This window comes from Daphnia pulex, chromosome 12 (genome assembly GCF_021134715.1).
Source record: "Daphnia pulex isolate KAP4 chromosome 12, ASM2113471v1".
Classification (NCBI taxonomy): domain Eukaryota; kingdom Metazoa; phylum Arthropoda; class Branchiopoda; order Diplostraca; family Daphniidae; genus Daphnia; species Daphnia pulex.
In genome coordinates this window covers 9,635,174-9,655,450 of record NC_060028.1, presented here as the reverse complement: position 1 = coordinate 9,655,450, position 20,277 = coordinate 9,635,174, and the positions used below count along the sequence as shown (strand labels likewise).

The window sequence follows — 20,277 nt, the reverse complement described above, 5'->3', positions numbered from 1 at the left end:
TATTTTGAAAATGAGCGGAAAGCAGACGTTTGAAAGCAGACGAACTTTGCAACAGTCTTCTATTCGTTTCGTCTTACAACACGCAGCATCTTTGCGTTGATGCGAAACGATTTACAAGTTTTAATCTACTTAAAAGTAATTTTCCATTGTTGGAATCCCTTGGTGGATGAGTTGTGGATAATAAGGGCAAGAATTTGTTGTATCGAGGTAATTCGAAGTCATGGCTTATCAACTGTATCGAAACACGACCCTAGGCAACACGTTGCAAGAAACATTGGATGAGCTTATTCAAGTAATTATAATTCTGATTGCCACGTCGTTAATGTAATCATTTTATTACATGCCTCTTAATGACAAACTCTTTTTACTTCCTTCCTAGTTTGGACAAATCACTCCACAATTAGCCCTTAAAGTTCTTGTTCATTTCGATCGTACAATGAACAACTCTTTGGCTCAGAAAGTAAAAAATAGGCTGACATTCAAGGTATACATCTGGCTTTGAAGCATTTGTTAACTTCTTTATTCATATCTTTTGTTTAATTTAGGCAGGAAAACTTAATACATACAGGTTTTGTGACAATGTTTGGACATTCCTGCTAAGCGATGTTGAATTTCGTGATGTCTCTGAACTTTGCAAAGGGGAGACTGTCAAAATTGTGGCGTGTGATGGGAAAGGTATGAATTAAATATATCTGCATGTGCCTTTGTAATTTTACAATTAATTTTTATTTACAGCTGTCCCGCCAACCAAGGATGATTAATATTTCACAAAACTTCATATCATTTCTGTGTTTATGTATTTGCTGGCTCAAGCAAAAATAATAAAAATCAGGTTTTTTAAGTTATATTTTCATCAAGTTATTGTGCACTACAGTATTTTCTATGCATTCCCTCACAGTGGCTAACAAAAAAGTTTTCCTTACATTTTGATCTTAAGTTAAGGCCTGACTAGAAGAACTTTGCTTTATTTATCTTTCAAAATGTTCCCTGTAATATAGAACCATCCAATTCGCAATGTCACGGAAAGTATCGCATTGTCTTCATAGCCAATTATTTGGTCGTCTCTACAGTTGACCACTACCACAACCAGATTGGAAATTTTCAGCATCTAGCCTACCTTAACATCAGTTGAATATCTCAATGATATAAAGTTAGTATGAATTCCTTATTTTTTCTATTTTTGCTACTGGGTATATTGAAGTGGACAACTGGAATCACTCAAGTAATAGGCATTTTGTATAATTTGTACAAACAAAATATCTTCATCAAATCAGATTATCATGTTGAACAATATTCTACACCGTAATCGTAAAATCGCTAGTTATGCAAGCAGCACAAGCCGAATCACGACAAGCATTCAAATAGGAAGGTAAAAAGAGATTTTGCACATGATGTATAGATGAGTGAAGACCTGGGATCTGAACACGTTTCGGGCAAGGGTTATTGAAATGTTAAGCTGCGGTTCCATTTGAGAAGGCATTTGATCTTAGTGATCAAGCCTTATCAAACGCGACAAAGTCGGTGAGACTGAATCTCGGTTGAGCCATGTAGTCTGGAAAAAAACGAGCTAATGCGTCGAAAACACTCGATCGAAGTCTATAGGAGCTATTAACTGTCGATTCGGCATCGACTTTGCCGTTTAACAATTCATCTTCTTCCTGTTGTTCTTCGGTGCGGAAGAGAAGATTGGTCAATTGGTGGAATTCGGCCATTTGTTCGTCATTGGTACGATCCACAACAGCTGACAAATTGTTCTGTAGATAAAACATAGCCCGTATAGGATCAGCCTCAGTCAGCTCGCGAAACTGGCATTTGCGTATCAGAAATTGACAGCGCGTCAGCAATTGGCCTTGACTTGGACGACACAATCGAAGTGACCAAAAATCGTCAAGGCGCATCTTGGGATCGTTAGAACGCCCAGGGTTCCCTCCAAACAAGTAATGGGCCTGTGAAAACAGTCAATTGATGTCTCGCATGAGTAAATGGAACTTCCAATTGACTGCGACATTTGATACAGACCTTTTTGACATGGTCGTAAACCAGTTGGTGGGCAAATCTCGGGCATGGCTCCTCGCCTGGGACTCTATTACTCGTGTCCGACTCCTTCTCACGTGAACTATCGTTTCGATAGACACACGTCCTGCAAACATAATCTTCTCATGACAAAATCCTTTTCAAAACAAGATGAGTATCATACCATTTGTTATCAACAATATTGTAAACCCAGAAGGAATTTTTGACGTTGTCGTCCCGCTTGTCCTTGTCTTTACTTAGGCCAGAAAGGATATAGATCTCGTTGAGCTCATGGTCGATGGTGGCACGTTGTGTGAAACCGGCAGCTGGAATTTGGGCCGGGTCTCTTCGTCTTGTTCCGTCTGTCACAGTCGTCACTTCACCCGTATCCACGTTATAGGTAAAAAAGTCATTCAAATATTCTTTGCCTGTCGTGCGGAGCAAATGTTTTAAATAGTTTAACAGTGTGAACGAGAATTGATAGAGATATTTAAAACGTACTTCGTTGACCCGCAAAGATGAATAACTTGCGTTCGCTCGGATGAAATAACATCGAGTGGCCAATTCGAGACCGCATTTCGATGGGACCTAATCCTGGTGAGCCTGATGGATCGTCTCGTAATAAGCGCCATGTGCTCGTTGGTATGTGATAAGCATAGAGTCCGGAAAACTGAGGTTCTGACAGAAAAGCTCCGGCCATGCCACTACTACTAGCTACTGCCAATCCTCGTTCTTCAGGGTAGCCGGGCGCTGGGCTGAGTATTCTTCCTCCAAAAACGTAGATGGTTCTCTTCTCAGGATCTAGGCACATTTGATGATCGAATATCAGCTTAGGGCCGCCAACGGCAGCAGTGTCCTCACAAATCAGGTGCCACTTTCTTTGTTCAATGTCATACATGTAAAAGTCACTCTTCAGATTATTGGTGTGTCGGTGTTGACTGTCAAGGTAGCGCCCCAAACAAAACAGCTGGCGATGATCCTGATCTAGACACATTTTGTGACAAGATCTGGCACTAGGCCCACCTTCTTCTTCAGTATTATTGCTCAGCAGCGTCCATGAATTACTTGGTACTGAATAAGACCATAAATCATTCAAGTCCTGGACACCATCCCAACCACCAAATAGATATATGGTCTCTGTGTTGGTCTGTCGAGTAAACAAGACATTTGATATTAACGTTCGTTAACTATTTTAAAATTTAGTTTCTATTATAGTTACATCGATGCACATCTGATGGCCGCCTCTCATACCAGGACGATGGCAAGGATCCTCGTCGATACACGGAAGAATTCTTGACCACTCTGGTACATAGTCTTGAGAATGGATGTACGGACCGAATAAACCATTGTCGACGGCTCGATGAAGTAACTGTTCGGTCGCTTCGTAATCGCCTTTAACCACCATGGCCTACGAAAAGTCAATATTCAACGGATATCCGAAAGAGAGGGACTTCTTATGCATACCCAATGCAGTTCACTGAGTAAAGGATCTTCAAGCTGAACTTTGGTTCTTTTCTGCAAACATTCAAATGCCTCAAGACACTGATTTTGCCTGAGATGTTTCAGGCACAATCTTATTGCCTCTCTTTCCCGGTAAGCATTGTACCATTGAATACATGGTTTAACTGCTTCCCAGTCTTGAGTACCCACCAACTCAACATACCAAATGGAGAAGTTGAAACTGGGTCCCCATGATTGAACAGGAACAATTTTAACAAAACGACAGGGGAACATTTTCCCTTCAACTAGATGTTTCAGAGAAAATGTTTCTGGTTGATTGTCATTCTTTAGACCACTGCAAGAAAAATGGTTGGGCTTAGTTGTAAGGGTAAATCATGTACAATATTTGATTTTATACCTGTTAAGTAACTCAACCAAGTTCTCTGGATGGAGCCCCCCATATATACAGAACTTTTTAAGGTTGCATACATGAGTCTTTTCATATTTTCCAAAGGTGATGCTTTCAATAAGTGATGCCCTCTCCAATTTAAGAAGTATGAACTAAAAAGAAATATTATCTACAACATCTGTTCAAATTATATGCTTAAGATAATATAAACCTGTGGGGGTATGTTTGAATCGGAAGACCACCTAGATGCCTGATCTGTTGGGAAATCTTTCATGATATTCCTATTTAAAAAAAAATATACAAATAATTAATATTGGTAAACATATTTTAACATGCGCCAGAGTAGCAGTCTCAAGGTCTTTTAATGCAACTTACTCCGGGAAATAGGTAGCGGAAAAACTGGAGCAACTGTCAACCGAATAATTAAGTTTCTTCATTTCAAGTCCAGCTTCTGCCATTGTAAAAATTTGAAAGTGATGTTTCAATTTTCAGTTGGGAAAAATTGAGATTCGTTTTCACAACAAAAAAAGCTCCCAAAGGAATGGTAAGTTCTACTCTGGGAAAAGTGGGAAACATTTGTGGAAAAAAACAATTGAAGGAAGATGAGCGTCGCATCAGCTGAGTTTTTACGTGTGCTGCGCTGCGTTCCGCGTATGCTGTAGCAGTATAAACTGTTCACCGGAATTTTCTTGTGCTACTCGTGACGTTTTCAAACGTTTATTACCCTAGTTAGATTTGAAGTTGTTAACCGGAATCTGCTTAGATAACTTATCATGACCTAATTAACGCGTTAGCTTTTCATTTTTAATGCAAGAAGCACGTTCCTCAGGTAAAAACGGTTATGTTTGGTTTAGTCTGATATTGTCTGCATTTATTTTATTGTCAATTAGTTTTAAAGGCACCCTTTATGTGTTGAATTTGTTGCCATGTTTGCCATTTTTTGACAAGTACTTAACTTAGTTTTGATTTTATTTCAGGAGGGAGAATCATGAGGAAATATTACCAACTAATTCTTTTCATCTTATCGGTTGTCAGTTTGGTGTGTTTTGTTATTTACAAACACGAGTATGACAGGCTGAGAAATGTCTTGGAAGTCTTGAATGTTTTTGGCTCAACAGTAACAGATGGTCCCCAAACATATGAACTTCAGGGAATCTGTTCTAATGGATCTGTTGAATTCATTCCTGATTTCTGGCACAAATATTCAGAAGTGCAAGTTTATGCAGCCTTCAAGGTTGCAAACGAAAAAGGATGGAGTTTAAACAGTGTGGCAGTTGTGAAACGAAATTCTTCTTTTTCAATGAAAAACACTGTGTGTGCTTTGATATCTGGAGATGTCAATGATGACAAATTTGAAGGAACTATTGAATGGAAACAAATCGAAACAGATAACGACTACGTGGCATATTCGGTTGTCTGCAATGTTCCAGAAATGATCGGCAATTCTCACCTCTTCTCCCTTTACGACAGTAAATCGTCTTTACAACCGCTTAAAGTTCCGCTGCATCTTGGCCCGACGCATCCTAAAGATCACGCAACATCTCTTTGTGTATTATCGAATGATCCCTATTGGCACATAGATGATCTTGCCGATTTCATACATTACTACTCGCTACTTGGAGTCGACAATATCTACCTTTATCATCGAGGGATTGGTGATCAAGTGATCTCATCTTTGCAGGCATTGGCACGGACACGGACACTCAGCAATGTAACAATTCATCTAACAACTTGGAATCGTCCATCAAGTTCCTCTCTTCTAGTTGATTTCGCTCTGATAAATCACGACTGTTCGTGGAGGCATGGAGCAAAGCAAGGATCCTCGATCACTGTGCAATTCGGTCACTTTCTAGCTCTTCCAAAGGGTTTGAGGTTGAAAGAGTTTTTGGCCAAAGCAAGAGGCCATAGCAGTGAATCAAGTTTTGAAGTCCGAATCCCGCTTCAAACAATTTGCGCCAACTTGTCTGCAACCGAAACTAGTCTTGTAAGGCGTGCAAGAATGATTAATCCGAAAAAGAAAGTAATTAGAACCGGAATTATACGATGGACAGAAGCCCCCAACCATCCAGGCAACCCCGAAACCGTAAAGGTTGACTCTCAAGCGGTTAAATTGCTAATATTTGAGCAATGTCGCACAACAGAAAACGGTAAAACGGAAGATGAAACTGTGCGTACGTTCCGAGCTCTCGCTCAAAATATCCCCCGCTTAAAAAATTAATCGGTAATAATCCATATTCCACATTTGGGTTGTTCCGGTTGTATTGATGTTGAAAACAATGTATTATGAACATGCCAATTCGAACGTTGAACATGAATTTACGACAGAAAAATACAAATTCATTTCAGACGTTGCATTATGGTACCTCCAACAAGTGAAGCGTCTTTTAAAGTTACATCATCGTCTTTCAGCTCTTGACTCGGGTAAGTAGTTAACAGAGCAAACGCTTGGACGTTATATTGAGGACGAGCACTGAAAAAATAAAAATAATTAAAAACTGTAAACGTATTTCCAAATTTGTTTCACTCACGTGGTGATGTATTGTCTGACTTCCCCTACAGTATGTGTGTGGTTAAAACGACCGATCAATCTGGAGCCGTCAGCCAGACGAATCTAAATTTAAAAGTTTTAAATATCAAGTGCCAAAGAAAAAAATATGCTCTTTCTAGTACCTGCACATTACTAGCTGGTTCAGACTCAACCAATTTAAGTTCCACAATGGCTTTCTGTTCACACGCCGCTAAATCTGTTGGCGCGACGGCAGAAGCTGCAACATTTTGAGAAACCGAAGGGGCTGGATTTCCTAATACTTGTCCTTCACCTCCAAAAGCCTGAATCCAAGTAGGTTTTTAACAACTAACTAACGATCTAACTACTTTGAATGTATATTACTTGGAAACGCATCTTCTTACTGATGAATTCTTCAGTACGGTGGTCTTCCATTTGCAAATGCACTTCACGGCCGCGAGATTCACGGATCAACTCCATGGGTACTTCTCTAATGATGGACAAATTGTAAGGAAATTTGTAAACAATTGTTTTATTCATATTTAAAACGTAGAATGCACAATTACCCGCGTTTGATGTATTCAAGGAAGTCCTTGTTTGCCGGATTTTGGTAGTCTCTCACTGGACCCTCATCTAAACTGAAGCCGGTTTTCCATAATTTTAGCACAACGGTCCTAGGTTGTTCAGGCTGTCGTGCGCCTGGTATGACTATAGAAAGGAATTATGCTTGAAGAAATGTCATGGTGCTGTTATTTCATGGCAAAGATAACTACCTTGTGTATCCTCTTCACTCTGCCCTAGACGATATCCAGTTCCTTTAAATGTTTGATTACCCTTGGTTGAGGTTGAGGCCCCCTTTTCCAAAACTTCTGCTCCATGCCTAGGATCCAGAAAATGTTAATACATTTTTCTTGTAATAATCTCAAAGAGTAAACCCACTCTCTGGCTGATTTGAACATGTCTCCAATGAGATCTCCAGAAGGCTTTCCCTTGTTACGTGGTGGACCAATGACTTGCTGACCACTTCTCTCAGAGCCTCCAACATAAAAAGCTTGGCCCTCTTCATCCGAATCAGAAGAACTATTCATTTCTACAAGTTTATGGACAGCAGCAGCACCTCTATAATTAAATTTTCAAAATTTGGTCTGCACTACAGTATGTGAAAAATCATATTAACTAATACCTTGATGGGGGTTCTGGAAGTTGGTTTGAAGGAACTTCAACAGGTTCATCTTCTCCATCTCCAGCTTGCCTGTCCATAGCTCCATCATTTTCAAAGAAGCTGGCAAGGGCTGTCTGAGAATCAAAGTGATTTATTTATTGAATGCTCATAACTGTTCTTAATCTGTCTTAGTATACTTCTAATTGCCAACCGGATGACTCTAGGTAAAAACGAGCCCTTTGTTCATCAATCCCAGTTACTTCCCGGAAATTGGCAACTAATTCGTCGTTCGCTGACATGTTCAAACTAAATGTATTGAGTAATTACAATAGACAGGCAAAACTAGGCAGAATTTCAAGACTAAAATATTTTCACCAAACGAAGGACAGAGCTGACGACTCGTCGGATCGGGATTTCGAACAAAAGTCGTAATGTTTTTCATGACCGACAGAGCCATCTATACCACCATGGCCTTTATTCACTAGGTGGCTTTTGTTGTTTGTTGTACGAAATTGGTGTGGATGTGACTTTGCAGAGTGATAGAAGTTACAGTGATAAGACATACACACGATATCTTAACAACTTGCTTTCATAAGTTATATTGATGAATAGTATTGGGAAATTATTACCGAACCATTCTTGAGCTAGACCCTCTTTTTAGGTAACACATGATTTCTAATGACACATGTGTAACAGAAACTAATATATTGTTTTGTATTTTTAGGTAGCTATACATTCAGGAAGAAGTTTGGAGACCTTGAGCTCGGACATCAGTACCTAGAATGGCGTTTCGAGAATTAGTTGATGGAAATTGTGGTGGAAGGAATCCTATGCTTAAAGTAGCATCACATTTTACCAGAGATCAAGGATTTCGTCAGGATGTACCTGTTTCACATAGACACCCTGAACCGAGACCAGAAGATGTTGTAAGTTGATTCCTGACTCACTGTCTAAAGAAAAAGCATTCTCTCACAAATCTTTTTTTTATCTCAACTATTTTCTAGATGGTCAGAGAATTTTTGGAGGGTATTCCACCTCCATCTCAAGTAGGATCAAGAGGTGCCTTTAACATGGATAGCCTTTTACGTGAGATGAGGGATCTGGAAAAGCCACAAGGAATTGCTAGACCTCCTATTCAACCAGGACCAAATGTAGCCCATTATGCATTTGATGACAAAAACTGGGCTGAAGATTTTTTGAGGAAAGAACCTCATGTGATACCAGAAGATTTACCTTCTGCTAGTGGATGGAGTCAGGAGTTTCTGGACAGTCCTGGCTATATGGGAGTTGTAGATGATTATGCAGAGTGGGACAACCATTGGGATAGCTTAACCTCTCATATAGAAAAACCGGGATTTTCTGCTCCTGGCGCATTAGCCCAAACTGCCGGAGAAATTATTGACAGAATGAAAGATCCAAAATTTGCTCAATCTGAGGTAATATTTTATGCGCATGATCCCTTTCCTGACCAAAGTTTCTGAAAAAAAGCTTTCAGTTTTTGCAGTTTATGCACAAGGTCAATCAAGGGGAGGAGGATTTGACCTCGGAACCTCGGACTACTACCGCTCATAGTAATTCAAACTGGGCGGAGGAGTTTTCTGGCTCAGAGGGTGTAACAAGACAGCCAGAATCCAGTGCAGATCAAGACTGGGCTGCTGAATTCACAACTAATCGTCAACCTGATTCGGCCGACGAATGGACAAAAGAATTCAGCGGTAGTGTTATATATTTTAAGTAGCTAATCAACTTCATCCTTGTAATTTTTTTTGCATATATAAAGACGGTGCCAGCGCTGAAGTGTTTAGGGGCGGAAATCCAGCTCAAGATGACTTCTGGTCACAACTTCAACAAGACTGGGAAAAAGCAGCCGACGACAACCCTGCAAGCTACGGATGGCTTAAGGAAACGCAACAAGATCCGTTAAGTGAAGTAATAATGCGCATGGTATTTACTAGTTCCTTGATTCTCACTTCTGTTGGTTTTTAGTACACATTTGAGGCAGAGAATCCGTACCAAGACAACGCGGATCCTTACAATACAGGTCTCCAAAAAAGATTAGAAGGTGATCTTCCAAGTGCCATTTTGCTGTTTGAGGCAGCTCTAAAAAAAGATCCTGAACATGTGAAAGCTTGGGAAGTTCTTGGTAAAAATATCTAATTATTTATATGCCAGGATTCTGTGTAAAGTTAGCTTGTTTTTTATTTTAGGGTTGACTCTTGCCGAAAACGAACAAGATCCAGGGGCAATTACCGCATACAAGCGTTGCTTAGCATTGGAACCAACAAATCTTGTTGCCATGATGGGTCTGGCTGTAAGTTACACAAATGAATCTTACCAGTTGCAAGCTTGCCAAGCCCTGGAGGTAATTGTTTTCCAATTAGTGTAAGGCATACAACATTAAAGGTGGTTTTATATTATTAGGACTGGTTGCGGAACAATCCCAAGTACGGACACTTGACCTCTCCTTCATCAGCCAGGGTTAACGAACGGGAGAGAACATTTACAAGCCTAGTTTCTGGGTACAGGAAATATTTTCTAATTTGTTGTGATATTACGGCGCAAACTTACCCGAGTTTTAAATTCTACCTAGGGATACTTTTAACCGAGTTCAGGATATGTACTTAACAGCAGCTCGATTACAACCTTCCCAAGACTTAGATCCCGATGTGCAAACTGGCTTAGGCGTACTTCTCAATCTCTCTGGGGATTTTGATAAAGTATGATGCATTTATGAAATTATTCGATTTTCTTGATTTTTTCAATTGGCTGCATTGCTTCAATTTTTAGGCTCCCGATTGTTTCAGGGCTGCTCTTCAGATGAAACCTAATGTAAGTTGTGGTGATTTATTATTTGCATGTACTTTTTTCAAGTTTATGATTTTATTTATTGTTAATTCCTATTTTCAGGATTCTTTGCTTTGGAATCGGCTCGGAGCAACTTTAGGTGACTAGCTTTTCTTACATAGAATAGTCTTACATAAGAACGTATGCATGATTTACGTGTTATTTGTAGCCAATGGAGGGAAATCTGAAGAGGCCATTGAGTCATATTACAAAGCTCTAGAGCTGTCGCCTGGTTTCATTCGCGCGCGTTATAACTTGGCAGTTTCCTGTATCAACCTAGGTGCTCACAGGTAATAAAGATTAACATTTTCTTTCTCCAATCCTGTTTAGTGTATACATTTTCTAAATTCTCGAAACAGAGAAGCAGCCGAACATCTAGTGTCCGCTTTACTCCTTCAAGCTAGACGTTCTAAGCGCGTCATGTCCGACAATATTTGGTCAACTTTACGGATGGTTTTGAATTTAATGAACAGGAGGGAATTCATCGCTGATATTGATGCCAAGTAAGTCTTTTCCGTCTTTACCGCATTTGAACGTCAATAGTTATGACGAAATTTCGCTTTAGGGACTTGACTCGTTTGGCAGCTGAATTTGGAATAGCTGAATAAGCCATTTTTTGTAAACGGATTATTAGATCCAAAATTTGTATAGGAAGTCGTTGTTGACATGCGTTTCCAATATAACTACAGTTTATTTTACCCTTATTTGCGATTTATTAATTCGCCCTTTATCCCATAGGCTATAATTGATAGAGAAATCTTAACAATGTAACTTCTTGATTTAACTTGCTTTTACAATTTGGAACGTGTAAGCCAATCGTGTTCTTGAGGTTTTCTTTGTGCGACAGGGCTTATTAATACGTTGATGAGTGAAGGACCGCTAGTGTGTTCCATTGCCTCTTTGATCGCGATAGTGAGTTCATCAATGGTTTTGCAGAGAAAGCCTTTTCCATTTTGACCTAGTTGAGCTAACTTTTCGTAGTGGCACTCAGGTAGCAAGCTCAACGGTGGGGTTCTTTAACAACAAAAAGTGTAAAAATTAATCACAAAGTTCTTTTTCCAATACTAAAATGCTTGAAAATACGCGATAGTGGGATCCTGGCCGTCGCGTACAATACTCCAAGTCTCTGCATCGAGCCCATTGTAAATTCCATTGTTGTTAACAACTATGATGATGATGGGAAGGTTGTATCTATAAGATAAGAGATGTAGCATGACAGACTATTTAATTAATAATTTAGTAAGTACCGCAACATAGTTTCGATTTCCATTCCACTGAATCCAATAGCCGAGTCTCCTTCGACGCAAATAACCCGTTTCGTTGGCTCCCTATCGCGGCAATGCATAGCAGCCGCAATAGCAAACGCTGGTCCTACTCCCATAGTTCCAAAAGACCCAGCGTCAAGGCGATGACGAGGAAGTTTGTTTTGAAGAATTGAACGACCGATATCCATTGTATTCGCTCCTTCACTCACTATGATGCAATCTGTTTGGTTGACGAATGTCGATTAATATTCAAAGTTATTCCTTTAAACCTTAATCGAATTAAACCTTTTGGAATGAGATTTTGCACCGAGGTAAGAACAGCAAAGTAATTTAATGGAACACTGACATCTTTTGCCATGCCCTAAAATCAAAATATTGTGAAAAGGTTTTAAAGGGGAAAAAAATCTTGATGGCAGTTTACCGTGTTGTAGACCTTGTTAGCTTCACACTTGGCTCGAAGGGAAGCCCACCACTCTGAATTGCCATCATACTTGAGACTAGCTGTTTGGCTTTCTGTAGCTATCTGGTTCATTATGCTGTTCACATCGCCGACAAGGGCAACAGACGATTGGACACTGTTGTGCACTTCTTCAGGTAAAATATCAACTTGAATGATTTTGACTTTTGAATCGAATCGAGGAGGTCTTCCAAAGTGCAAAATCCAATTTAGACGAGCCCCAAGTACCAATATGACATCAGCTTTTTGCAAAGCAAGCGAACGGGCAGGAGCAACACTATGGATATCACCATCGTCAACGACACCTTTGCCCATTGGAGTAGCTAAAACCTAAGGTAAGATAAATTTCAGCCTATTTGTGTATGAATCTATTGGAAAATGTTAGGTTACTGGAATATTTGTCATTTTCACGAACTGGTTAATAATTCCTTCAGCACGGGAGTACGCTGCACCTTTTCCGACAACAAGTAAAGGCCGCTGGGCACTTTTCAAAAGATCGACAGCTCGCTTAATGTCGCCTAATTCAGCGCAACTTTTGGGAGGATCTGGCAAAGGTAATGGATTTTCTATCTCTTCTCCGGATTCTGTACGACCCAGCAAATCGCCGGGAAAATCTAAGTAGGCCGCTCCTAAAAAACAATGAAGACAGCATGTTTGTAAATTGAGATTCCAGTATTATTGGTAGACAAGCGGGCGCTTTAAACGGATGAATTACCTGGTCTTCCGTATGTAGCAAAACGAACAGCTTTTTCAACATGTAGAGGAATTACACTCAAGCTAGCTGGTCTAGCAGAGTATTTACAAAACAAACGAGTTGCTTCAACCTGAGGGCATTCCTGGAATGCCCCTAATCCTTCTTGTGAAGTGTCACTGGAGCCTCCTATAACAACTAGAGGCCTAATAATGCAGATGACCAAATTTAGTAAGAGAAAAACATTTGTTGTGTGCACATTTAAAACAGCAATCTCACCATCCATTTGATTGAGCATTGGCCATACCACCAATGGTGTGAAGTAATCCTGGTCCTGAAACAGCCAAACAAGCTCCAGGTTTCTTGGTCAAGTACCCTATTGCTTGTGCAGCATAAGCGGCAGATTGTTCATTCCTCATTCCAATATATTTGATTCCTTCTCTTTGTGCTGCAATAGCAACATCTATCACAGGTATACCCACAATTCCAAACATATATTCAACCCCCTATTTTAATTTCGGTATGGTAAGCATTGTGGTAGAAAATGTTAAACTATTCAAGATCAAATACCTGTTGCTTCAAGGCTTTTGCCAATATTGTATTGCCATCCATGTTTGATTCCTTTTTCTGAACCTTGCTGCTGTACAGTTTCTAATGGACAAACAGGTTCAAGATGAAGTAAGCAGTTGAAAAAGATATGGAAGAGTCTAGCTATCTTACAGAAACACAGTAAGATATTAGATTATAGATAGCCTACTAAGTTCGTTCGTTCAATGTCAAATTGTCAATATTTATTCTAAAAAATATTTTACTGATTATTTTGATGTTGCCAGACTTACAAATTGAGGTGCAATGACAAGTGGTTTAAACGAGTCAAATCGACGAGCAATGCAACAATTTAATGTGACTGAGAATACGCGGTTCATGTTTAAACCAGTTTAAACCATGCAATTAAAAAAAAATAATTATGTATAGGTAACTTAAATTCTTTCACAGCAGAATACTAGAGTCTAGAATAGCAAGTCGCTGAATGAGAGCTGAGACTGAGAGGACGACTTATGTTTACAACATTTTTAGTATCGCTATCGAGTATCGATTTCAAAGATTGATTATATAATGTGTCGATTGTATGCATTTTTCAGCGTGCAGACCAGGTTTATTGTTATTTAAAGGCCAATTTATAAAATTAACCAGATTCATTCCAGCCATTTCCAATTTATCAGTTTTCCCTATTCTATTACCACTCTGTACTGTACTACCTGTTTCGGGATTGATAGATAGATTAAAGATTTTTGGGTTATTTTTTTTTTCGCAACAGCAAAATATTCGATACTTTCGAAGGCTTTCCGTTTCCGGAGCTTTTTTAAAGAGAAAATGACGCGAAGTTATTGTATTCACGAATCTTTAACAAGATACAAACACTTTACCACACATGAGATGGTCGCTTTCTACCAGTAAATTTAGAGTCATCTCTCGTTTCCTTTCCTTGTCGTCTTCTGCGTTCTTTCTTCTCTAGAATCCAGTCACGACTCTTTTTAGGGGCCTTTCCTGAGCGCAGTTGTTTAACCCGATCCCTGCAAACGCACAAACACACATTCAAATTGGTAACATTATAGCATTTTATGATCAAGAAAACCTTTTCTGTGAAAATGCAACATGATTAGGAGCATCTTCGCGCGAATCTACTCCCAAAGCGGCAGGCAATGGTTGTTGTCCTCCGGTCATTAGACAGAGAAAAAACTTTTTTGCCTTGGTACTATTGGGATAGTCAACAACTAGTCCTCCTGTGAAACCAGCCTTCATTGCTTGCGACGTGATGAGCTCCACTTGAGAACTATTTTCAGGGTAGAATTGGAAAATTGCTCTGCTTCCTCGGCTCTAAATTTTTGTAAAAACTCCTTAATATTAAAAATGATATAAATTAGCACACTATCTCAAAATAACTAACCAAGCAACTGTACAATGATGAGAAAAATATGTACAGTCTCTTTGCAGGATTATGTGACCTTTGGTCTGCGTTACACAACCTGCAGTCAATTAAATGAAATATAAGACAATAATTATTGAAACATCTAACTTTAAAAAATTCTAACCACTGTAAGGCTGAGATGCTGATTGCACCATCAAATGCACCAGCACGAAAGGGTAGACCTTGACCCAAGTCTCCCAATAAGAGATCACCTTCGACTTCCCTTTCCTTTGCCACTCCTTTTAGAATTGAATAAATAAGTGATTTCATTTGCAAAGTACACAAATTGTTGAATACCCAACATGGCAGATGAAATATCAACTCCTGTCCATATATGCCCCTGTTCGGTCAATGTTTCACCACTGAGACCTGATCCACAACCCAAATCAAGTAGATGACAAGGCTGGTTTTCAGGTAAACACAGCAATTCAACTGCTCTTTCTGACATAGTAAGTTGGATCTCCATCATGCGTGTACTGTATTATAAAACACACAACATGTAATAAGTGAAAAAATTTAACTTAGGTTGTACATACTTTCGAGAGTATTTACGGGCTTCATCTTCACCGTAGAACTACAAAAAATTACACAATGTAAAGAAATTATTTTATCAAACGAAAACATCCTGACAAACTTACAATTTCTGGTGGGGCTTGATGCTCCGGACGCCCAGACATTGTTCTGATCTGTTAAGTACAAAATACTATATCTGAATGTAAATAAAATCAAACAGATTTTATTGCGAATATAAACAAAACCAAATTTTTTATTTTTTAGACAAGTTCACGCGCACATGTGTTGTGACTTGTGAACATAAGGCGAAGCAGACGAAGAAAGAAAGATGCCATCTTGTGGTTGTAATTAGAACGTAATGTTTCATTATTATTTTCGTCTGACATGCGGGTCGAAGCAGAAGCACATACCATTACCAATGTGGACGTGAGCAAGCATTGCGTATCTTATCTCCGTAACTTGAATCGTCCCAGGAAACACATCGTGCATTCGTGATCAAATTCGATCACCCCCAAAAAATATTTTGGTAATAATCTTTTACTGCAAAACTAGATTGACTAAGTTACATGTTGTTATTTTGTTGGCACACATTTTGTGTGATGTGTGTACAAATCCATATTGTTAAGTGAAGTGGACTAACACTAACAGTAAATTAATCAACTTGTGAAGAAATTTTCCAATTCCGAAAATACCTGCACGAATGCATTTCTTTGCTCCCCTTAAATATAATTAAATTTTTGATCTCTTTCCAGGTAGCACATATACATTTAATATAGTGTTTGTAATGGCAAGACTAGACGAGCTCTGCAAATTGCCAGGCCATCAAGGAATTGTGTGGAATGTAGGATGGAATCAAGAAGGAAATATTTTGGTTTCATGTGGTGAAGATAAAACCATTCGGCTTTGGGGAAGGAATGTCAATTCCAATGACTGGGTGTGTCGTTCGATTTTGTCGGATGGACACCAACGCACTATTCGATCCGTTTCCTTTTCTCCCTGTAACAAGCTTATTGCTTCTGCAAGTTTCGACGGTACTTGTTGCATTTGGGACAAGAGTACTAGCACGGAAGGCAATCAATATGAATGCACGGCAACTTTAGAGGGCCATGAGAATGAAGTAAAGTGCGTTGCTTGGTCAGCATCTGGCTCTTTTTTGGCAACATGCAGCAGAGACAAAAGTGTATGGATATGGGAGGTTGGCGAAGATGGAGAATTCGAATGCGCTGCGGTCTTGAGCGCTCACACACAAGACGTAAAAAAAGTTGTCTGGCATCCACATCAAGATATTGTGGCCTCAGCTAGTTACGACAACACAGTCAAGATGTTTTGTGAAGAGGACGACGACTGGATTTGTTTTGCAACATTGAAATCACACGAATCGACGGTTTGGAGCTTGGCTTTTGATTCTACAGGAAAACTATTGGCGACATGCAGCGATGATCGAACAATCAAGATTTGGAAAGAATATCTCCCTGGAAACGAATTCGGAGTAGCCACATCAGATAATATGCCAACTTGGAAGTGCGTCTGTACTTTGTCTGGAGTTCATCCGCGTGCCATTTACGATATCTCATGGTGTCACCAGACGGGTTTACTTGCTACAGCTTCTGGTGATGATGCGATCCGCATTTTTCGTATTGATCCAGAAAGCGATCCAAATGCTCCTATCCTAGAGCAACTAACTATAGTACCAAGAGCTCATGAACAAGATGTCAATTCAGTTGTCTGGAATCCTTGCATTCCTGGTTTGCTAGCCTCATGCAGTGACGACATGCATGTTAAACTGTGGCAATTCAAAGGATAACATTGCGATGTATTCACCGTTAACGCTATGTTTCAATAAAGACTTTTTCCATTATTATTCTGTATTTGCCTAACGAGTTTTTCTCCTATAGCATGCTATAAAATTCTGAACAGAAACCATGAGCTTAAATTCCGTCTTTTTTTTTTTCTTTTTATTTGATTGCAGGGGTTTTAATGTTGAGGAATTGCGCCCGTCATCTAGTTAGACATCACTTTCAACAAGTTATCTTTCAGAGCACAGCAACCATGTCCAGCTGGACCCTCAACTCTGTGGTTGATGAGTTTAATCGACTTGCTCCTCTCTCTTTGGCGGAGTCATGGGATAATGTCGGTCTTTTGGTTGAGCCCACTAGTTCTAAAATTATCAAGAAGATACTGCTCACCAATGATCTGACTAACAGTGTTATGCAAGAGGCTGAGAGTTCTTCAGTAGACCTCATTTATTCTTATCATCCTCCCATATTCGCACCTTTGAAGCGCATCACTGCTTCAAATTGGAAAGTAACTTGGCGCCAATTTAAAAATTAATCAAATTGTTTAACATTTTAAAATTTGTACAGGAAAACATTATTGCTAGGTGCTTAGAGAACAAAATTGCTGTTTACTCTCCTCATACTGCATTAGATGCTTTGAAAGGAGGCGTTAATGATTGGCTGGCCGAGGCGTTTGGTACGTTTCCTATTCCTATGCACTAGAGTAGTTACGATAAGCAATTTTAAACGCAGGTTCTAATGTTGCTTCCTGCAATCCACTAACGACGTCCTACGCTGCGTTCCCTCGTCGTAATTGCACGCACATGGTTGAAATTCCTGTGCCTTTCAATCCTGAAGGGAAAAAACTAGTTCGATCGATTCTGGAGTTAGTGGCTTCAGTTCCTGAAGCTCGCTTAGAAGAACAGTTGAGTTAATTTAATTCATATTCATAAGTCGAAATCTATAATAGATGAGGATGTATTTTATTTGTATTATTTAGCATTTCTACTGCAGATGGATATGAGCAAATGACCATTATGGCCCCTGAGAAAGCCCTTCCGTCTATAATCGAATTGGTTAACCAATGTTCATTTGCAAACGCTTCTCGCTACGTCCGTATCATCCGCGTTGAGAAGGTGATATTTTTTAAATTGGAAGTTGCAAGAAATATTTTATTTCTCTATTTGTATTTATAGCCTCCGATCCCGGGATCGGGTATGGGACGATTAATTCGATTGTCCGAGCCCATCACAATCAACCGTGTTGTAGAGTTGGTTAAGACCCATCTAAAACTACAGCATGTTCGTTTAGCAACCGCAGACAATGCAGAGAACAATATGAATGTCAAAACAATCGCGTTGTGTGCTGGCTCAGGAGCTTCATTATTGAAAAACGTAAAAGCGGACGTGTTCTTAACGGGCGAAATGTCTCATCATGAAGTACTTGATGCTGTTCATCGTGGAACTAGCGTCATTTTATGTGAGCACTCAAACACTGAACGTGGATTTCTTTCCAAATGGAAAGAAGTTCTTCATTCAGCCCTTGGAGAAGATGTTCAGATTGATGTATCTCTTAATGATCACGATCCCTTACAGGTGGTTTGATATTTTTTAAGAGATTTGTTTGAATATTGTTGGGGCCATATCTTTTGGGGTATGCTTAACAGATCTGTTTGAACCCAAAAGCTCAATTCAAATAAAAAGTACAATGAATTTGGTACATGTATTGCAAACCTTTATTATGTAATGTAGATTTGTTTTTTCTCTAGATACCAATGATATTTGAGTTTAGCCCAGATACCTAGGCACATGGAGATGACCCTTTTATCCTGGAGTTCTTCTGGTCTAGACTTCATTGATCTATAAACTGAGGTGATAACAATTTTGGCATTCTTAAAGCGGTTGCACTGGATCAAGCTAATAGAAAGATACAGCTGGCAACGCATCAGTGTTACAGGGTCAGAGAGCTTTTCAGCAATTTTATATTGTTGTAAGGAAATCTTCCCTGCAATTTTTGCCTAAAACACACAAAAGAAATTATATTGATATGTGTCATTTAGTAGTGGCAGGGTCCTGAAAGTTGTGGAGCTTATATATTAATGCTTACACAGTCAAGAAACTGATCTCCCAGTGATGAGAAGGCTCCTCCTAAGGTGGACAAGCAAGACATAATGTGATCCAATTCAATTTTTTCATTGACTAGCAGCTGAACTTGGGAACCACTAGATTAAAAGTAAATATTTATATTCAATTCCTTAAAAATAAAAAAATAAAACAGGAAATCACTAACAATCTTCGATCCATGTGGTAGCGAATAGGCTCCTTCAATAAGATTTGCAAAACCACTGTACCAGTTTCCAAAAGAGTTGAATGATTTTTCCACACCTGTCTCCTAAGAAAACTAGCCCTCTGAAGTTCGCTGCGTAAAAATGATGCAGCGTGAACATCCATACAGTAGAAGGAAATTTCGTCGACATTGCTGGTATCACATTTATCCAAAATTTGTGGGTAATCTTTCAATGCCTTTTTTTTATTTAAAATGAATACAGTTGATTCTGGAATGCCGCATTCGCTAAATCTTGCCAGAACTACCAGTTTTTTGCTCATTTTTATTTAAGTGAGACCGGCTACAGTCGATGTTTATGTTTCAACCCGACATCTAGCGAGCGACTTATTTTATTTCTAACCATCCTCGCTGAAATGGCATCTAACGGAAAATCATCGCATTTGAAAAAACAAAAAACAAACAAAAAAGTAAAAAACCGAAGCAAAACAATTGGAAAAAAAGGAATTATTTGTGAAACAAATAAAGCTGGAAGTCGACCTTCAATTATGCAAGAAATTCAATCTAAAAAATCATAACAAATTTACAGAATACGCGCTACAAATCGGAAGGCTGTTTCTTGTTTATTATGTGTGATATTAATTATGTCATTTGCTTTCCAACACTGATTGTGTGAGGAAGATCATAGGGGCTCTTCGGGATCTGTTTTATTTAGCCGTTTTATCTGGCAAAGCAGCATGGCTCTAGACTTGTTTGAGGGAAGAACGGGGAGAAGAGGGAGAATGGGACGAATGGGGGAGAAGAGGAAACGTGGGTCCCCTTTTTTTTCGTACGCCCTCCTCCCTCCCACTCGTCCCATTCTCCCTCTTCTCCCCGTTCTTCCCTCAAACAAGTCTAGAGCCATGCTGCTTTGCCAGATAAAACGGCTAAATAAAACAGATCCCGAAGAG

General features: G+C 39.3%; 9 protein-coding genes across 14 annotated transcripts; 4 read left to right on the top strand and 5 right to left on the bottom strand.

The window, feature by feature from the left end:
* The first annotated feature begins 42 nt into the window (after window positions 1-42).
* Window positions 43-845, top strand: LOC124208612 (transcription initiation factor IIA subunit 2-like). Its single transcript, XM_046606452.1, has 4 exons — window positions 43-292; window positions 380-484; window positions 546-675; window positions 736-845. Exons 1-4 carry the CDS (start codon window positions 221-223, stop codon window positions 759-761), a joined length of 333 nt encoding a protein of 110 aa, XP_046462408.1. The 5' UTR covers window positions 43-220; the 3' UTR covers window positions 762-845.
* Window positions 846-1,218: 373 nt separating this feature from the next.
* Window positions 1,219-4,485, bottom strand: LOC124208601 (muskelin-like). The gene is made up of 9 exons (XM_046606432.1): window positions 4,238-4,485; window positions 4,074-4,143; window positions 3,872-4,014; window positions 3,478-3,808; window positions 3,233-3,421; window positions 2,515-3,160; window positions 2,198-2,441; window positions 2,020-2,140; window positions 1,219-1,946 (listed from the first exon to the last, which is right to left on the bottom strand). Exons 1-9 carry the CDS (start codon window positions 4,318-4,320, stop codon window positions 1,494-1,496), a joined length of 2,280 nt encoding a protein of 759 aa, XP_046462388.1. The 5' UTR covers window positions 4,321-4,485; the 3' UTR covers window positions 1,219-1,493.
* Window positions 4,486-4,548: 63 nt separating this feature from the next.
* LOC124208606 lies at window positions 4,549-6,214 on the top strand. Its single transcript, XM_046606443.1, has 2 exons — window positions 4,549-4,691; window positions 4,840-6,214. The coding sequence occupies exons 1-2, from the start codon at window positions 4,670-4,672 to the stop codon at window positions 6,078-6,080; spliced, it is 1,263 nt and encodes a 420-aa protein (XP_046462399.1). The 5' UTR covers window positions 4,549-4,669; the 3' UTR covers window positions 6,081-6,214.
* Window positions 6,124-7,980, bottom strand: LOC124208608 (NSFL1 cofactor p47-like). The gene is made up of 9 exons (XM_046606446.1): window positions 7,728-7,980; window positions 7,552-7,664; window positions 7,308-7,487; window positions 7,142-7,248; window positions 6,935-7,076; window positions 6,753-6,858; window positions 6,533-6,691; window positions 6,391-6,473; window positions 6,124-6,332 (listed from the first exon to the last, which is right to left on the bottom strand). Exons 1-9 carry the CDS (start codon window positions 7,827-7,829, stop codon window positions 6,200-6,202), a joined length of 1,125 nt encoding a protein of 374 aa, XP_046462402.1. The 5' UTR covers window positions 7,830-7,980; the 3' UTR covers window positions 6,124-6,199.
* Window positions 7,981-8,009: 29 nt separating this feature from the next.
* Window positions 8,010-11,078, top strand: LOC124208603 (peroxisomal targeting signal 1 receptor-like). 2 transcript variants are annotated; one of them, XM_046606434.1, is made up of 14 exons: window positions 8,010-8,191; window positions 8,255-8,456; window positions 8,535-8,966; window positions 9,026-9,245; window positions 9,311-9,459; window positions 9,517-9,673; window positions 9,738-9,892; window positions 9,952-10,049; window positions 10,121-10,247; window positions 10,318-10,359; window positions 10,438-10,474; window positions 10,544-10,664; window positions 10,734-10,877; window positions 10,940-11,078. In XM_046606434.1, the coding sequence occupies exons 2-14, from the start codon at window positions 8,313-8,315 to the stop codon at window positions 10,980-10,982; spliced, it is 1,869 nt and encodes a 622-aa protein (XP_046462390.1). In that variant the 5' UTR covers window positions 8,010-8,191; window positions 8,255-8,312; the 3' UTR covers window positions 10,983-11,078. The 2 variants fall into 2 exon arrangements, with proteins under 2 accessions (XP_046462390.1, XP_046462391.1); XM_046606435.1 differs by having other exon boundaries at window positions 8,037-8,191; window positions 9,035-9,245.
* On the bottom strand, window positions 11,046-13,865 carry LOC124208605 (2-hydroxyacyl-CoA lyase 1-like). 3 transcript variants are annotated; one of them, XM_046606440.1, is made up of 10 exons: window positions 13,627-13,865; window positions 13,358-13,438; window positions 13,067-13,293; window positions 12,812-12,993; window positions 12,487-12,725; window positions 12,061-12,426; window positions 11,925-12,000; window positions 11,622-11,859; window positions 11,458-11,565; window positions 11,046-11,388 (listed from the first exon to the last, which is right to left on the bottom strand). In XM_046606440.1, the coding sequence occupies exons 1-10, from the start codon at window positions 13,711-13,713 to the stop codon at window positions 11,166-11,168; spliced, it is 1,827 nt and encodes a 608-aa protein (XP_046462396.1). In that variant the 5' UTR covers window positions 13,714-13,865; the 3' UTR covers window positions 11,046-11,165. The 3 variants fall into 3 exon arrangements, with proteins under 3 accessions (XP_046462396.1, XP_046462397.1, XP_046462398.1); XM_046606441.1 differs by lacking the exon at window positions 13,627-13,865 and adding an exon at window positions 13,545-13,619; XM_046606442.1 differs by lacking the exon at window positions 13,627-13,865 and adding an exon at window positions 13,508-13,538.
* Window positions 13,866-14,162: 297 nt separating this feature from the next.
* LOC124208609 (probable 18S rRNA (guanine-N(7))-methyltransferase) lies at window positions 14,163-15,597 on the bottom strand. Of its 2 annotated transcripts, XM_046606449.1 has the most exons (7): window positions 15,395-15,597; window positions 15,293-15,330; window positions 15,054-15,232; window positions 14,881-14,995; window positions 14,736-14,814; window positions 14,424-14,665; window positions 14,163-14,361 (listed from the first exon to the last, which is right to left on the bottom strand). In XM_046606449.1, exons 1-7 carry the CDS (start codon window positions 15,431-15,433, stop codon window positions 14,211-14,213), a joined length of 843 nt encoding a protein of 280 aa, XP_046462405.1. In that variant the 5' UTR covers window positions 15,434-15,597; the 3' UTR covers window positions 14,163-14,210. The 2 variants fall into 2 exon arrangements, with proteins under 2 accessions (XP_046462405.1, XP_046462404.1); XM_046606448.1 differs by having other exon boundaries at window positions 14,736-14,995; window positions 15,395-15,585.
* Window positions 15,598-15,636: 39 nt separating this feature from the next.
* On the top strand, window positions 15,637-18,756 carry LOC124208607 (probable cytosolic iron-sulfur protein assembly protein Ciao1). 2 transcript variants are annotated; one of them, XM_046606444.1, is made up of 6 exons: window positions 15,637-15,795; window positions 17,239-17,573; window positions 17,633-17,741; window positions 17,798-17,969; window positions 18,045-18,180; window positions 18,241-18,756. In XM_046606444.1, exons 2-6 carry the CDS (start codon window positions 17,247-17,249, stop codon window positions 18,646-18,648), a joined length of 1,152 nt encoding a protein of 383 aa, XP_046462400.1. In that variant the 5' UTR covers window positions 15,637-15,795; window positions 17,239-17,246; the 3' UTR covers window positions 18,649-18,756. The 2 variants fall into 2 exon arrangements, with proteins under 2 accessions (XP_046462400.1, XP_046462401.1); XM_046606445.1 differs by lacking the exons at window positions 17,239-17,573; window positions 17,633-17,741; window positions 17,798-17,969; window positions 18,045-18,180; window positions 18,241-18,756 and adding an exon at window positions 16,022-17,127 and having other exon boundaries at window positions 15,647-15,795.
* LOC124208610 (uncharacterized protein F58A4.6-like) lies at window positions 18,497-19,714 on the bottom strand. The gene is made up of 4 exons (XM_046606450.1): window positions 19,334-19,714; window positions 19,151-19,265; window positions 18,778-19,061; window positions 18,497-18,712 (listed from the first exon to the last, which is right to left on the bottom strand). Exons 1-3 carry the CDS (start codon window positions 19,648-19,650, stop codon window positions 18,783-18,785), a joined length of 711 nt encoding a protein of 236 aa, XP_046462406.1. The 5' UTR covers window positions 19,651-19,714; the 3' UTR covers window positions 18,497-18,712; window positions 18,778-18,782.
* Window positions 19,715-20,277: the final 563 nt, after the last annotated feature.